The sequence below is a fragment of the Oncorhynchus kisutch genome, linkage group LG5 (genome assembly GCF_002021735.2).
Source record: "Oncorhynchus kisutch isolate 150728-3 linkage group LG5, Okis_V2, whole genome shotgun sequence".
NCBI classification, from domain to species: domain Eukaryota; kingdom Metazoa; phylum Chordata; class Actinopteri; order Salmoniformes; family Salmonidae; genus Oncorhynchus; species Oncorhynchus kisutch.
The window spans coordinates 56,842,502-56,859,444 of record NC_034178.2 but is presented as its reverse complement, the minus strand read 5'-3'; the positions used below and the strand labels follow the sequence as shown (position 1 = coordinate 56,859,444).

At 45.4% G+C, this 16,943-nt stretch overlaps 1 protein-coding gene across 8 annotated transcripts in view; it reads left to right on the top strand.

Annotated features, from left to right (window-relative positions):
- Window positions 1-16,943, top strand: part of LOC109891615 (neurofascin) — a 143,992-nt gene that overhangs the window by 89,068 nt on the left and 37,981 nt on the right. For all 8 annotated transcript variants that reach the window (XM_031825467.1, XM_031825472.1, XM_031825468.1 and 5 more), the window contains 8 exons: window positions 2,923-3,119; window positions 3,587-3,709; window positions 5,162-5,332; window positions 14,918-15,032; window positions 15,208-15,389; window positions 15,497-15,634; window positions 15,837-15,980; window positions 16,111-16,222. In XM_031825467.1, coding sequence (XP_031681327.1) covers window positions 2,923-3,119; window positions 3,587-3,709; window positions 5,162-5,332; window positions 14,918-15,032; window positions 15,208-15,389; window positions 15,497-15,634; window positions 15,837-15,980; window positions 16,111-16,222 — 1,182 coding nt within the window. The remainder of the gene's footprint in view (window positions 1-2,922; window positions 3,120-3,586; window positions 3,710-5,161; window positions 5,333-14,917; window positions 15,033-15,207; window positions 15,390-15,496; window positions 15,635-15,836; window positions 15,981-16,110; window positions 16,223-16,943) is intronic.

Genomic DNA, 16,943 nt, shown 5'->3' with positions numbered 1-16,943 from the left:
CTCCCCCCCTCCCCTTATAGGTGGGCTATGTACAGGTGCAGTAATCTGTGAGCTGCTCTGACAGTTGGTGCTTAAAGCTAGTGAGGGAGATAAGTGTTTCCAGTTTCAGAGATTTTTGTAGTTCGTTCCAGTCATTGGCAGCAGAGAACTGGAAGGAGAGGCGGCCAAAGAAAGAATTGGTTTTGGGGGTGACTAGAGAGATATACCTGCTGGAGCGTGTGCTACAGGTGGGAGATGCTATGGTGACCAGCGAGCTGAGATAAGGGGGGACTTTACCTAGCAGTGTCTTGTAGATGACATGGAGCCAGTGGGTTTGGCGACGAGTATGAAGCGAGGGCCAGCCAACGAGAGCGTACAGGTCGCAATGGTGGGTAGTATATGGGGCTTTGGTGATAAAACGGATTGCACTGTGATAGACTGCATCCAATTTGTTGAGTAGGGTATTGGAGGCTATTTTGTAAATGACATCGCCAAAGTCGAGGATTGGTAGGATGGTCAGTTTTACAAGGGTATGTTTGGCAGCATGAGTGAAGGATGCTTTGTTGCGAAATAGGAAGCCAATTCTAGATTTAACTTTGGATTGGAGATGTTTGATATGGGTCTGGAAGGAGAGTTTACAATCTAACCAGACACCTAAGTATTTGTAGTTGTCCACGTATTCTAAGTCAGAGCCGTCCAGAGTAGTGATGTTGGACAGGCGGGTAGGTGCAGGCAGCGATCGGTTGAAGAGCATGCATTTAGTTTTACTTGCATTCAAGAGCAATTGGAGGCCACGGAAGGAGAGTTGTATGGCATTGAAGCTTGCCTGGAGGGTTGTTAACACAGTGTCCAGAGAAGGGCCGGAAGTATACAGAATGGTGTCGTCTGTCGTCTTATAGATGTCCACGTATTCTAGGTCGGAACCATCCAGGGTGGTGATGCCAGTCGGGCGTGCGGGTGCAGGAGGCGAACGGTTGAAGAGCATGCATTTGGTTTTACTAGCGTTTAAGAGCAGTTGGAGGCCACGGAAGGAGTGTTGTATGGCATTGAAGCTCGTTTGGAGGTTAGATAGCACAGTGTCCAAGGAAGGGCCAGAAGTATACAGAATGGTGTCGTCTGCGTAGAGGTGGATCAGGGAATCGCCCGCAGCAAGAGCAACATCATTGATATATACAGAGAAAAGAGTCAGCCCTAGAATTGAACCCTGTGGCACCCCCATAGAGACTGCCAGAGGACCCGGACAACATGCCCTCCGATTTGACACACTGAACTCTGTCTGCAAAGTAGTTGGTGAACCAGGCAAGGCAGTCATTAGAAAAACCGAGGATACTGAGTCTGCCGATAACAATATGATGATTGACAGAGTCGAAAGCCTTTGCCAGCTTGATGAAGACGGCTGCACAGTACTGTCTTTTATCGATGGCGGTTATGATATCGTTTAGTACCTTGAGCGTGGCTGAGGTGCACCCGTGACCGGCTCGGAAACCAGATTGCACAGTGGTATGGTGGGATTCGAGATGGTCAGTGATCTGTTTGTTGACTTGGCTTTCGAAGACCTTAGATAGGCAGGGCAGGATGGATATAGGTCTGTAACAGTTTGGGTCCAGGGTGTCTCCCCCTTTGAAGAGGGGAATGACCGCGGCAGCTTTTCAATCCTTGGGGATCTCAGACAATACGAAAGAGAGGTTGAACAGGCTGGTAATAGGGGTTGCGACAATGGCGGTGGATAGTTTCAGAAATAGAGGGTCCAGATTGTCAAGCCCAGCTGATTTGTATGGGTCCAGGTTTTGCAGCTCTTTCAGAACATCTCTATCTGGATTTGGGTAAAGGAGAAGCTGGGGAGGTTTGAGCAAGTAGCTGCGGGGGGGCCTGAGCTGTTGGCCGAGGTTCCAGTAGCCAGGAGGAAGGCATGGCCAGCCATTGAGAAATGCTTGTTTAAGTTTTCGATTATCATGGATTTATCGGGGGTGACTGTGTTACCTAGCCTCAGTGCAGTGGGCAGCTGGGAGGAGGTGCTCTTGTTCTCCATGGACTTTACAGTGTCCCAGAACTTTTTGGAGTTAGAGCTACAGGATGCAAATGTTTGCTTGAAAAAGCTGGCCTTTGCTTTCCTGACTGACTTCGTGTATTGGTTCCTGACTTCCCTGAACAGTTGCATATCGTGGGGACTATTCGATGCTATTGCAGTCCGCCACAGGATGTTTTTGTGCTGGTCGAGGGCAGTCAGGTCTGGAGTGAACGAAGGGCTATATCTGTTCTTAGTTCTGCATTTTTTGAACGGAGCATGCTTATCTAAAATGGTGAGGAAGTTACTTTTAAAGAATGACCAGGCATCCTCGACTGACGGGATGAGGTCAATATACTTCCAGGATATCTGGGCTAGGTCGATTAGAAAGGCCTGCTCGCAGAAGTGTTTTGGGAGCATTTTATAGTGATGAGGGGTGGTCGTTTGACCGCGGACCCATAGCAGATGCAAGCAATGAGGCAGTGATCGCTGAGATCCTGATTGAAGACAGCGGAGGTGTATTTGGAGGGCAAGTTGGTCAGGATAATGTCTATGAGGGTGCCCATGTTTACGGATTTAGGGTTGTACCTGGTAAGTTCCTTGTTGATTTGTGTGAGATTGAGGGCATCTAGCTTAGATTGTAGGACTGCCGGGGTGTTAAGCATATCCCAGTTTAGGTCACCTAACAGAACAAACTCTGAAGCTAGATGGGGGGCATTCAATTCACAAATGCTGTACAGGGCACAGCTGGGAGCTGAGGGGGGTCGGTAGCAGGCGGCAACAGTGAGAGACATATTTTTGGTGAGATTCATTTTTAAAATTTGAAGTTCGAACTGTTTGGTTATGGACCTGGAAAGTATGACATTACTTTGCAGGCTATCTCTGCAGTAGTTCTGATCCTGTTCTGTTATGTTCTTCTTGTTTCCATGGTGACTCAGGTTCTTATGGCGACGGAACGGGAAGTTCTTCAACGTGGGGAAGGATCCACGGGTGACGATGCGGAAGCGCTCGGGAACGCTGGAGATTAGCTTCCGGAGCGGAGGGAGGCCAGAGGACTATGAGGGGGAATACCAGTGTTTCGCCTCTAATGACTTTGGAACGGCACTGACCAACAAGATCCTACTACGAGTGTCCAGTGAGAAGTCTGTTAATTCACATCCACGCACACACACACAAACACACACACACTCCCATGGATTAAATGCAGAAGACTCATTTCAGTTGAAGTCATTCAGTTGTACAACTGACTAGGTATCCCCCTTTCCCTCTGACACACACGCATACACACACACACACACACACACATATAGACATAGACACAAAAATCAGTAGTCTATATTCTGAAATGTTATAAAGTGAATATGACTTGTAATAAGTATCTCATACACGGGAGGTTGGTGGCACCTTAATTGGGGAGGATGGGCTCGTGGTAATGACTGGCGCGTAAACAGTGGAATGGTATCAAATACATCAAACACATGGTTCCCAGGTGTTTGATGCCATTCCATTTACTCCGTTCAGTCCATTATTATGAGCCATCTCCCCTCAGCAGCCTCCTGTGATCTCATGTCATCTACATATCTCTCTCCCTCCCTCTGTCAGAGTCCCCTCTGTGGCCCAAGGAGGTGTTGGAGCCAGTAGTAGTGGGTGAGGGTTCTTCCCTGGTCTTGGCCTGTAACCCTCCTCCAGGCCTGCCCCCTCCACACACCTTCTGGATGAACAGCGGTGAGTCTAGCTCTCTCTCTGTCTCTCTCTATGTCTGTCTGTCCCCCTCTCCCTCTGTGTCCTTCTGTCCCTCTTTATCCCAGTCGTTTGTCCTCTTAGGTGACCTCTCAGCTCTTCTGTCACTTGCTATTTAATGCTATTGCTTTCTTTTCTCTCTCTCTCTCTCTCTCCCTCTCTCTCCTGCTCTCTCTCCCCTCTCTCTCTTCTGTCTGGAAGTGTTTCAAACCTCTCACTCTCAAGATATCCTCACTTTCTCTCTCTCTCTCTCTCTCTCTCTCTCTCGCTTGATCACTCGTTCACTCTCTCTCTCTCCCTCCTTTCTATCTCTCTATCCTCTTCTCTAGTGGTGTGTGTTACTGCTGACCCACTGTAATTCTCTGTGTGTGTGTGTGTGTGTGTGTGTGTGTGTGTGTGTGTGTGTGTAATTATCTGACTGCTGGGTAAAGAGCTGAGGCCAGAACCCAAGAGCAGGCAGAAGCCATTTTAAGAGCCCAGACTGAAGTAGTCCTTCACAGCTAATGGTGTCGCTATACTCTCTGGACTGTACTTCACTACTCTCACTTCACTAAATCTTTATTAGCCAAGCTAATTATAGCCATGGGGCCACTATGAACATAATACATCAAGTATATAATAGCAATCATAGCATTATGGCACATTGCCCAGTCACAGTTACACACCACCACTACATTTGACCACCGGCTGGGGGATGATTGGACCACGGCACCGTCAAGACAACCAGATTGGCCCTATCACTCGTCTTAGTTACAGAGTGTGTGATCATCTGTCGGGAGCATCTGTGTGTGTTAGGAGTTAACATTAACACAGAGCCCCAGAGTGACAAGTCCCAGTCCCAGTGCTACATCATCACAGAGAATGACAACACTAGAGCTGACCTAGCTGGCACCATAGATATAGAATCCTAGTTAGGATATATTGTCTATAGCTGGCCCCACTGGCTACCGCTGTGTCCTAACACTGCTGGTACTCTGTTACACGTTACATACATTCAGCTCAGGTCCAGTCTAGTTAGGAGTTTAAGCCAATGAGACCAGACTACAGTTATAGTTTAAAGGGTAACGTCTATTTGATCTTTATCTATCTGGTTGGGACTGACTCTGTTTTTCAAGTCACATGAGATGTAGGCTAATCCACTTGGCCAGTCTAGTGGATGCCTCTGAAATTAGATCATGTTATGGTCCATTATGAAGCATACAGTCTAAATGATTTAAGATCTTTCTCACTCACTCCCTTTCCCTTCATTCTCCCCCATATTTACCTCTCTCTCTCCCTCTCTTTCCTCCCCCATCATTACCTCTCCTTCTCTCATCTCTCCCTCCCTCCTTCCTCTCTCTCTACCGCCTCCATTCTCTCTCTCTCTCCCTCTCTCCTTTCCCTCATTCCAATCCTCCCTCTCCCCCTCCCTCCCTCTGTCCTTCCCTCCCTCCACAGCCATGATGTCTATAACCCAAGATAGGCGTGTGTCCATGGGTCTGAATGGAGATCTGTATTTCTCTAATGTTCTGGATAAAGACTCGCACACAGACTACAGCTGCAACGCCCGCTTCCTCTTCACACACACCATCCAGCAGAAGAACCCCTTCACACTCAAAGTGCAGACCAGTAAGTAGGCTACACACACACACACACACACACACACACACACACACACACACACACACACACACACACACACACACACACACACACACACACACACACACACCCCTACACCCACCAAAAGTCTTTGAATGTAGTCATGTTCTATCGCTGTGTATGAATAGGATCATCTATTGTATGGTCAACCTGTATGCCTCACATGAAATATGAGATGTCTCCCTCTAGTGGTGGCCTAGGCCATGACATGTACAGGATGTTATTTTACCAGGACTTTCTCCTTTGTTCCTCAGTGTGTGCTGTTGTGGCTGTGTTCTCTCCTCCAGCTCTGCCACAATTGTTCCTGACAGAGGAATTCTCCACAGTGCCCATCTGTCTGTAAGAAGTTGACATTTCTCTTTTTCTGAGGCAGGGGAGAAAGCTGCTCAGTGCTAATTTCTGACACAGGGGAGAAGCTGCTCAGTGCTCATTTCTGACGCAGGGGAGAAGCTGCTTGGTGCTCAGTGCTCATTTCTGACGCAGGGGAGAAGCTGCTCGGTGCTCAGTGCCCATCCATTCTTACAGCTAGCTCTCTTGGAACTGGAAATCAACCCCTCTGTAAAGGTTTTTGTTGAAAGTGCATTTTATTTACATTATGTGAATGTGTATGTACAGGAGTGTCTCTGTGCGTGTGTTTTCATCCTTACAGCCGTGTGTGTGTGTGTGTTCTGCATGCTGACAGCCCTGTGTGTGTGTGTGTGTGTGTGTGTGTGTGTGTTCTGCATGCCGTATAACGACACTTCCTCTGTCAACTCCGCTGACCCATATGGTGGTCAGTCCAGACACACACACTTCCAGTTACCCCCCACTCTTCACCCCCAGCAGTGCCCGGTCATCATCCTAAACAGCTAGCCACGTAGCCTAGCCTGCTAATGCTAACTTCTCAGTGCAATGGATCTGTTAACAACACAGCTAGCTAACACAGCTAGCATCATAGCCTAGCCTGCTAATCTGTCCGCTCAATGGCTTTTCTTTCAATACATATATAGTAATATGATGATATAGTCCTTCAATAGCAAGCACATAAACCTTAACCTTGGCCTGCTAACCAGCCAGCTAAACTGAATTGAATTCAAGTGTAGCGTGTTTTATTATTTACACACCCTGATGACACTCACCCTAACCAATACCTCTCACAGGCAAAATATAACACGGGGCTGGTTGCCCATAAGGTGCTTTATCCTTGCATATCCTTCTCTCTCAGAAGCTGACTCATTGCATATGCAGTAACTCTGACAATAGGCCAATTGAGGTTGTCCCTTAACTCAACCAATGTCAAGCATGCCCTTAGACTTAGAGCCTCTCCAAACTAAGTCAGATCTGACAGTAGAGCTTTGGGGAATCTCCCTGGGGCACTGTAGCAGTCTAAGAGGGGGTTAGAAAGGGCTTCTCTTCCTAAAATACATCCGCCTTGGTCTCTCCCCATTGGCCCTCCCCTACAGTTACACACACACACACACACACACACACACACACACACACACACACACACACACACACACACACACACACACACACACACACACACACACACACACACACACACACACACACACACACACACACACACACCATCACTTGGAGGATTGTACAGAGTAAAGCTTCTCCTCCTGTGTATCATAAAGCCCTTAAAATCCAAGTCCATTCCACAGTCAGCCCATAGCCAGAGGGGGAACCAGTGGCATATGTTCTTACTACCCTGGCCTTGGGGAGTAGGCCTGGGAGTGATGGCATGTGAGGGGACTCACATAAGGACAGAATGGGGACAGCCCCTAACTAAACCCCTATGGGAAGGTCAACCTCATATACACAGAGAAATTAAGGTTTCTCTGTCTAAATGAAGGTTTAGACAGAGGAAACAGCATCATAGTGTTTAGAAGCTTTAGAAAGAGGAAACAGCATCATAGTGTTTAGAAGCTATAGAAAGAGGAAACAGCATCATAGTGTTTAGAAGCTTTAGAAAGAGGAAACAGCATCATAGTGCTTAGAAGCTTTAGAAAGAGGAAACAGCATCATAGTGTTTAGAAGCTTTAGAAAGAGGAAACAGCATCATAGTGTTTAGAAGCTTTAGAAAGAGGAAACAGCATCACAGTGTTTAGAAGCTATAGAAAGAGGAAACAGCATCATAGTGTTTAGAAGCTTTAGAAAGAGGGAACAGCATCATAGTGTTTAGAAGCTTTAGAAAGAGGAAACAGCATCATAGTGTTTAGAAGCTTTAGAAAGAGGAAACAGCATCATAGTGTTTAGAAGCTTTAGAAAGAGGAAACAGCATCATAGTGTTTAGAAGCTTTAGAAAGAGGAAACAGCATCATAGTGTTTAGAAGCTTTAGAAAGAGGAAACAGCATCATAGTGTTTAGAAGCATTAGAAAGAGGAAACAGCATCATAGTGTTTAGAAGCTTTAGAAAGAGGAAACAGCATCATAGTGTTTAGAAGCTTTAGAAAGAGGAAACAGCATCATAGTGTTTAGAAGCTTTAGAAAGAGGAAACAGCAGCATAGTGTTTAGAAGCTTTAGAAAGAGGAAACAGCATCATAGTGTTTAGAAACTTTAGAAAGAGGAAACAGCATCATAGTGTTTAGAAGCTTTAGAAAGAGGAAACAGCATCACAGTGTTTAGAAGCTATAGAAAGAGGAAACAGCATCACAGTGTTTAGAAGCTATAGAAAGAGGAAACAGCATCATAGTGTTTAGAAGCTTTAGAAAGATGAAACATTATCATAGTGTTTAGAAGCTTTAGAATGATGAAACAGCATCACAGTGTTTAGAAGCTATAGAAAGAGGAAACAGCATCACAGTGTTTAGAAGCTATAGAAAGAGGAAACAGCATCATAGTGTTTAGAAGCTTTAGAAAGAGGAAACAGCATCATAGTGTTTAGAAGCTTTAGAAAGAGGAAACAGCATCATAGTGTTTAGAAGCTTTAGAAAGAGGAAACAGCATCACAGTGTTTAGAAGCTATATAAAAAGGAAACAGCATCATAGTGTTTAGAAGCTTTAGAAAGAGAAAACAGCATCATAGTGTTTAGAAGCTATATAAAGAGGAAACAGCATCATAGTGTTTAGAAGCTTTAGAAAGATGAAACAGCATCATAGTGTTTATAAGCTTTAGAATGATGAAACAGCATCACAGTGTTTAGAAGCTATAGAAAGAGGAAACAGCATCACAGTGTTTAGAAGCTATAGAAAGAGGAAACAGCATCATAGTGTTTAGAAGCTTTAGAAAGAGAAAACAGCGTCATAGTGTTTAGAAGCTTTAGAAAGAGAAAACAGCATCATAGTGTTTAGAAGCTATAGAAAGAGGAAACAGCATCATAGTGTTTAGAAGCTTTAGAAAGATGAAACAGCATCATAGTGTTTAGAAGCTTTAGAAAGAGGAAACAGCATCATAGTGTTTAGAAACTTTAGAAAGAGGAAACAGCATCATAGTGTTTAGAAGCTTTAGAAAGAGGAAACAGCATCACAGTGTTTAGAAGCTATAGAAAGAGGAAACAGCATCACAGTGTTTAGAAGCTATAGAAAGAGGAAACAGCATCATAGTGTTTAGAAGCTTTAGAAAGATGAAACATTATCATAGTGTTTAGAAGCTTTAGAATGATGAAACAGCATCACAGTGTTTAGAAGCTATAGAAAGAGGAAACAGCATCACAGTGTTTAGAAGCTATAGAGAGAGGAAACAGCATCATAGTTTTTAGAAGCTTTAGACAGAGGAAACAGCATCATAGTGTTTAGAAGCTTTAGAAAGAGGAAACAGCATCATAGTGTTTAGAAGCTTTAGAAAGAGGAAACAGCATCATAGTGTTTAGAAGCTTTAGAAAGAGGAAACAGCATCATAGTGTTTAGAAGCTTTAGAAAGAGGAAACAGCATCATAGTGTTTAGAAGCTTTAGAAAGAGGAAACAGCATCATAGTGTTTAGAAGCTTTAGAAAGAGGAAACAGCATCACAGTGTTTAGAAGCTATAGAAAGAGGAAACAGCATCATAGTGTTTAGAAGCTTTAGAAAGAGGAAACAGCATCATAGTGTTTAGAAGCTTTAGAATGATGAAACAGCATCACAGTGTTTAGAAGCTTTAGAAAGAGGAAACAGCATCATAGTGTTTAGAAGCTTTAGAAAGAGGAAACAGCATCATAGTGTTTAGAAGCTATAGAAAGAGGAAACAGCATCATAGTGTTTAGAAGCTTTAGAAAGAGGAAACAGCATCATAGTTTTTAGAAGCTATAGAAAGAGGAAACATCATCATAGTGTTTAGAAACTATAGAAAGAGGAAACAGCATCACAGTGTTTAGAAGCTATATAAAAAGGAAACAGCATCATAGTGTTTAGAAGCTTTAGAAAGAGAAAACAGCATCATAGTGTTTAGAAGCTATATAAAGAGGAAACAGCATCATAGTGTTTAGAAGCTTTAGAAAGATGAAACAGCATCATAGTGTTTAGAAGCTTTAGAATGATGAAACAGCATCACAGTGTTTAGAAGCTATAGAAAGAGGAAACAGCATCACAGTGTTTAGAAGCTATAGAAAGAGGAAACAGCATCATAGTATTTAGAAGCTTTAGAAAGAGAAAACAGCATCATAGTGTTTAGAAGCTTTAGAAAGAGAAAACAGCATCATAGTGTTTAGAAGCTATAGAAAGAGGAAACAGCATCATAGTGTTTAGAAGCTTTAGAAAGATGAAACAGCATCACAGTGTTTAGAAGCTATAGAAAGAGGAAGCAGCATCATAGTGTTTAGAAGCTTTAGAAAGAGGAAACAGCATCATAGTTTTTAGAAGCTATAGAAAGAGGAAACAGCATCATAGTGTTTAGAAACTATAGAAAGAGGAAACAGCATCACAGTGTTTAGAAGCTATATAAAAAGGAAACAGCATCATAGTGTTTAGAAGCTTTAGAAAGAGAAAACAGCATCATAGTGTTTAGAAGCTATATAAAGAGGAAACAGCATCATAGTGTTTAGAAGCTTTAGAAAGATGAAACAGCATCATAGTGTTTAGAAGCTTTAGAATGATGAAACAGCATCACAGTGTTTAGAAGCTATAGAAAGAGGAAACAGCATCACAGTGTTTAGAAGCTATAGAAAGAGGAAACAGCATCATAGTATTTAGAAGCTTTAGAAAGAGAAAACAGCATCATAGTGTTTAGAAGCTTTAGAAAGAGAAAACAGCATCATAGTGTTTAGAAGCTATAGAAAGAGGAAACAGCATCATAGTGTTTAGAAGCTTTAGAAAGATGAAACAGCATCACAGTGTTTCGAAGCTATAGAAAGAGGAAGCAGCATCATAGTGTTTAGAAGCTTTAGAAAGAGGAAACAGCATCATAGTGTTTAGAAGCTTTAGAAAGAGGAAACAGCATCATAGTGTTTAGAAGCTTTAGAAAGAGGAAACAGCATCACAGTGTTTAGAAGCTATAGAAAGAGGAAACAGCATCACAGTGTTTAGAAGCTATAGAAAGAGGAAACAGCATCATAGTGTTTAGAAGCTTTAGAAAGATGAAACATTATCATAGTGTTTAGAAGCTTTAGAATGATGAAACAGCATCACAGTGTTTAGAAGCTATAGAAAGAGGAAACAGCATCACAGTGTTTAGAAGCTATAGAAAGAGGAAACAGCATCATAGTTTTTAGAAGCTTTAGACAGAGGAAACAGCATCATAGTGTTTAGAAGCTTTAGAAAGAGGAAACAGCATCATAGTGTTTAGAAGCTTTAGAAAGAGGAAACAGCATCATAGTGTTTAGAAGCTTTAGAAAGAGGAAACAGCATCATAGTGTTTAGAAGCTTTAGAAAGAGGAAACAGCATCATAGTGTTTAGAAGCTTTAGAAAGAGGAAACAGCATCATAGTGTTTAGAAGCTTTAGAAAGAGGAAACAGCATCACAGTGTTTAGAAGCTATAGAAAGAGGAAACAGCATCATAGTGTTTAGAAGCTTTAGAAAGAGGAAACAGCATCATAGTGTTTAGAAGCTATAGAAAGAGGAAACAGCATCATAGTGTTTAGAAGCTTTAGAAAGAGGAAACAGCATCACAGTGTTTAGAAGCTTTAGAAAGAGGAAACAGCATCATAGTGTTTAGAAGCTTTAGAAAGAGGAAACAGCATCATAGTGTTTAGAAGCTTTAGACAGAGGAAACAGTATCCATTTTGAGGGTAAGTACTGTGATATGTGACTGTGATATGAAATGTATGAGTTATGCCACCAATAGCACACACTTTTCTGTCCTTATTAAAACTCAACAAATAAGCAGCTCACAGCCACAAGTGTTGCCACTGATCTATGTGTAACCTCCCTTCATGACGCAGTACAACATTTCTGATACATTATCTTCAAGAGGATAAACCCTTTTAACCCTGAACCCTACTTAGAGCGCAGAAGGTTCTGGAAAGGATCCAACCGTTGGCAGGGGAAAACGTTAGTGATTTAACATCACCAGCCTAATGCCTAAGCCCTGCGGTGGTGTTGTTATATGAAGCATGTCACTGAAATTTACGAACTTAAATTTATGATCTCAGCAAGATCAAACGATTTCCTTAGAAGAAAGGAAATAAAATAAAAGAAGAAACAGTATGTTTTCTGTGTAGTCTCTTTTCTCTGGCGGACTGAAAGTCAGAGATCAACATTGTTGTTTTTCTTTCTCCTCTGGTTGAAATGGCACTCCATGGGAGTTGACAGACAAAGGAACAGCTAACAGGTTGATCTGGCTGTGGAAACAAGCAGGAAAACCAGCCAATGCTGCGTGGGGCGGCATAAAGAGATGGATGAGGACATTCTACAGATGTAGATGAACTGTTTCATCCGTTTGCTTGGCGGAGATGCTGACATAGAAGCATGAACATAATAAACCAATTCCTTTTCATTTGACTCTTAACCTTATAAGGAGCTTGTACACACTGGTGTCGGAGTTTTGGATTAAACATAAACTCCAATGATTGTGTTTGATTAGAATTTGGATAAAGGTGAATGTGTTGAATATTTAGTGTGGGTGTGATCATGGTGATTTGTGTGTTAACCCATTCCTCTCCTGTCCCCAGGTCGTTAGGTAGCAGAGACCCCCCTAACTTCCTCTCCTGTCCCCAGGTCGTAAGGTAGCAGAGACCCCCCTAACTTCCTCTCCTGTCCCCAGGTCGTAAGGTAGCAGAGACCCCCCTAACTTCCTCTCCTGTCCCCAGGTCGTTAGGTAGCAGAGACCCCCCTAACTTCCTCTCCAGTCCCCAGGTCGTTAGGTAGCAGAGACCCCCCTAACTTCCTCTCCTGTCCCCAGGTCGTTAGGTAGCAGAGACCCCCCTAACTTCCTCTCCTGTCCCCAGGTCGTAAGGTAGCAGAGACCCCCCTAACTTCCTCTCCTGTCCCCAGGTCGTAAGGTAGCAGAGACCCCCCTAACTTCCTCTCCTGTCCCCAGGTCGTTAGGTAGCAGAGACCCCCCTAACTTCCTCTCCTGTCCCCAGGTCGTTAGGTAGCAGAGACCCCCCTAACTTCCTCTCCTGTCCCCAGGTCGTTAGGTAGCAGAGACCCCCCTAACTTCCTCTCCTGTCCCCAGGTCGTAAGGTAGCAGAGACCCACCTAACTTCCTCTCCTGTCCCCAGTTCGTAAGGTAGCAGAGACACCCCTAACTTCCTCTCCTGTCCCCAGGTCGTTAGGTAGCAGAGACACCCCTAACTTCCTCTCCTGTCCCCAGGTCGTTAGGTAGCAGAGACCCCCCTAACTCCCACTCCTATCCCCAGGTCGTAAGGTAGCAGAGACCCCCCCTAACTTCCTCTCCCGTCCCCAGGTCGTAAGGTAGCAGAGAACCCCCTAACTCCCTCTCCTATCCCCAGGTCGTAAGGTAGCAGAGACCCCCCTAACTTCCTCTCCCGTCCCCAGGTCATAAGGTAGCAGAGACCCCCCCTAACTTCCTCTCCTATCCCCAGGTCGTTAGGTAGCAGAGACACCCCTAACTTCCTCTCCTTTCCCCAGGTCGTTAAGTAGCAGAGACCCCCCCAACTTCCTCTCCTGTCCCCAGGTCGTAAGGTAGCAGAGACCTCCCCAATTTCCTCTCCTGTCCCCAGGTCGTAAGGTAGCAGAGACCCTCCTAACTTCCTCTCCTGTCCCCAGGTCGTTAGGTAGCAGAGACCCCCCCTAACTTCCTCTCCCGTCCCCAGGTCGTAAGGTAGCAGAGACCCCCCTAACTTACTCTCCTGTCCCCAGGTCGTAAGGTAGCAGAGACCCCCCTAACTTCCTCTCCTGTCCCCAGGTCGTAAGGTAGCAGAGACCCCCCTAACTTCCTCTCCTGTCCCCAGGTCGTTAGGTAGCAGAGACCCCCCTAACTTCCTCTCCTGTCCCCAGGTCGTTAGGTAGCAGAGACCCCCCTAACTTCCTCTCCTGTCCCCAGGTCGTTAGGTAGCAGAGACCCCCCTAACTTCCTCTCCTGTCCCCAGGTCGTAAGGTAGCAGAGACCCACCTAACTTCCTCTCCTGTCCCCAGTTCGTAAGGTAGCAGAGACACCCCTAACTTCCTCTCCTGTCCCCAGGTCGTTAGGTAGCAGAGACCCCCCTAACTTCCTCTCCTGTCCCCAGGTCGTTAGGTAGCAGAGACCCCCCTAACTCCCACTCCTATCCCCAGGTCGTAAGGTAGCAGAGACCCCCCCTAACTTCCTCTCCCGTCCCCAGGTCGTAAGGTAGCAGAGAACCCCCTAACTCCCTCTCCTATCCCCAGGTCGTAAGGTAGCAGAGACCCCCCTAACTTCCTCTCCCGTCCCCAGGTCATAAGGTAGCAGAGACCCCCCCTAACTTCCTCTCCTATCCCCAGGTCGTTAGGTAGCAGAGACACCCCTAACTTCCTCTCCTTTCCCCAGGTCGTTAAGTAGCAGAGACCCCCCCAACTTCCTCTCCTGTCCCCAGGTCGTTAGGTAGCAGAGACCCCCCCTAACTTCCTCTCCCGTCCCCAGGTCGTAAGGTAGCAGAGACCCCCCTAACTTACTCTCCTGTCCCCAGGTCGTTAGGTAGCAGAGACCCTCCTAACTTACTCTCCTGTCCCCAGGTCGTAAGGTAGCAGAGACCCCCCTATCTTCCTCTCCTGTCCCCAGGTCGTTAGGTAGCAGAGACCCCCCTAACTCCCTCTCCTATCCCCAGGTCGTAAGGTAGCAGAGACCCCCCTAACTTCCTCTCCCGTCCCCAGGTCATAAGGTAGCAGAGACCCCCCCTAACTTCCTCTCCTATCCCCAGGTCGTTAGGTAGCAGAGACACCCCTAACTTCCTCTCCTTTCCCCAGGTCGTTAAGTAGCAGAGACCCCCCCAACTTCCTCTCCTGTCCCCAGGTCGTTAGGTAGCAGAGACCCCCCCCTAACTTCCTCTCCCGTCCCCAGGTCGTAAGGTAGCAGAGACCCCCCTAACTTACTCTCCTGTCCCCAGGTCGTTAGGTAGCAGAGACCCTCCTAACTTACTCTCCTGTCCCCAGGTCGTAAGGTAGCAGAGACCCCCCTATCTTCCTCTCCTGTCCCCAGGTCGTTAGGTAGCAGAGACCCCCCTAACTTCCTCTCCTGTCCCCAGGTCGTAAGGTAGCAGAGACCCCCCTAACTTCCTCTCCTGTCCCCAGGTCGTAAGGTAGCAGAGACTCCCCCTAACTTCCTCTCCCCCACGGGGACTGACAGCTCAAGGATGATGGTGCTGAGAGGACAAAAACTACAGCTGGAGTGTATCGCTGCTGGAGTGTGAGTGGCTGAAATACTCAAGCGCACGCACGCACGCAGTCACACACACACACACACACACACACACACACACACACACACACACATTAATACTTTTCTCAAGAAAAATAACACCCAATCTCACTCCCAATTTCCCCTTTTCCCCCCTCACCCACTCTCCCCCTATCCCTCTCAGTCCCACCCCCAGTATAAAGTGGTTTAAGAAGGGAGGAGATCTGAACCAGAAGGTGAAGCTAGACAACTTCAATAAGACTCTGCGTATCGACAGCGTGTCAGAGGAGGACGCAGGGGAGTACATGTGTATGGCCAACAATCAGATAGGAAGCATCCGACACTCCATCTTCGTCCAGGTTAAAGGTAGACACGGAGGAGGTGTTTTCTGTGTCTGTGCGCTGTGTGTGTGTGTCTGTATGATGATCTTTGTGGTTGACCTTCTGACCAATGGAAACTCTTGAACCCAACAGCGGCTCCCTATTGGCTGGACAAGCCGTTCAACCTGGTGTTAGCACCGGATGAGAGCAGTCGTCTGGTGTGTCGGGCCAATGGGAACCCCAAACCACTCATCAAGTGGCTGGTCAACGGAGAGCCTATGGAGAGAAATAGTGAGTCCTTCACAGCCCATTCAACATCAATTATCACCCTGCTGTGTTCTAATGGACATAGAGTACCATCTGGATAAACAAACTCAAATCAGCATTTCTATTGCCAACCAGTTTTGACTATTTACATTTATACCCCTCTATTCTTTCTCTTCTATCTTCTCTCCCCCCTTTCTCTCCCTCTACCTCTCTCCCCATTTCCCAGTCTCCCTGCCCAACCCCAGAAGAACGGTGGTAGGTGACACCATCATCTTTCACTCTGTTCAGATCGGCAGCAGCGCTGTGTACCAATGTAACGCCTCCAATCACCATGGTTACCTGCTGGCCAACGCTTTCGTCAGCATATTGGGTAAAGAGAGGGAGTGGTGTTGGTGGTGATGATGATGATGATGATGATGAGTGATGAAGCTATAATGAAATAGGACTAAATATGTCAATTGTTTCTCTCTCTCTTGCTCTCTCTCTCTCTCTCTCTCTAGACATGGCTCCCAGGATGCTTGGTGCTAAGAACCAGCTAATAAAGGTGATAGAGAACAACAGAACCTTCCTGGACTGTCCCTTCTTTGGCTCGCCACTTCCTGAGCTACGTTGGTGAGTTTACTTTATTTGGATCCACATTAGCTGTCGTGCAACAGCTGCTCTTCCTGTGATCCACACAAAACCTAAAATACATATACTGATGAGTGTGGAAAGATAGACCCAGGTAGAGAATATATGGGGATGTACAGTATATGTAAACCACTTCTCCAATCTTTTTGGCCCTACAACAAAGAACAAACAGCAAAAACATATACATGAACAAATACAAGTCATAGAGTCAACTATTAAAGGCTACCAGAACACACTGGATTCTCCAATTACATTGAAGGAACTACAGGACAAAATACAAACCCTCCAACCCAGAGAGGCCTGCGGTGTTGATGGTAACATCAATGAAATGATCAAATATAAAGACATCAAATTCCAATTGGCTGTACTTAAACTCTTTAACAACATCCTTAGCTCTGGCATCTTCCCCAATATTTGGAACCAAGGACTGATCACCCCAATCCACAAAAGTGGAGACACATTTGACCGCAATAACTACCTTGGCGTATGCGTCAACAGTAACCTTGGGAAAATCCTCTGCATTATCATTAACTCCAGACTTGTACATTTCCTCAGTGAAAACAATATACTGAGCAAATGTCAAATTGGCTTTTTACCAAATTACCATACGACAGACCACATATTCAGCCTGCACACCCTAATTGACGAACAAACAAACCAAAACTAAGGCAAAGTATTCTCATGCTTTACTGATTTCAAAAAA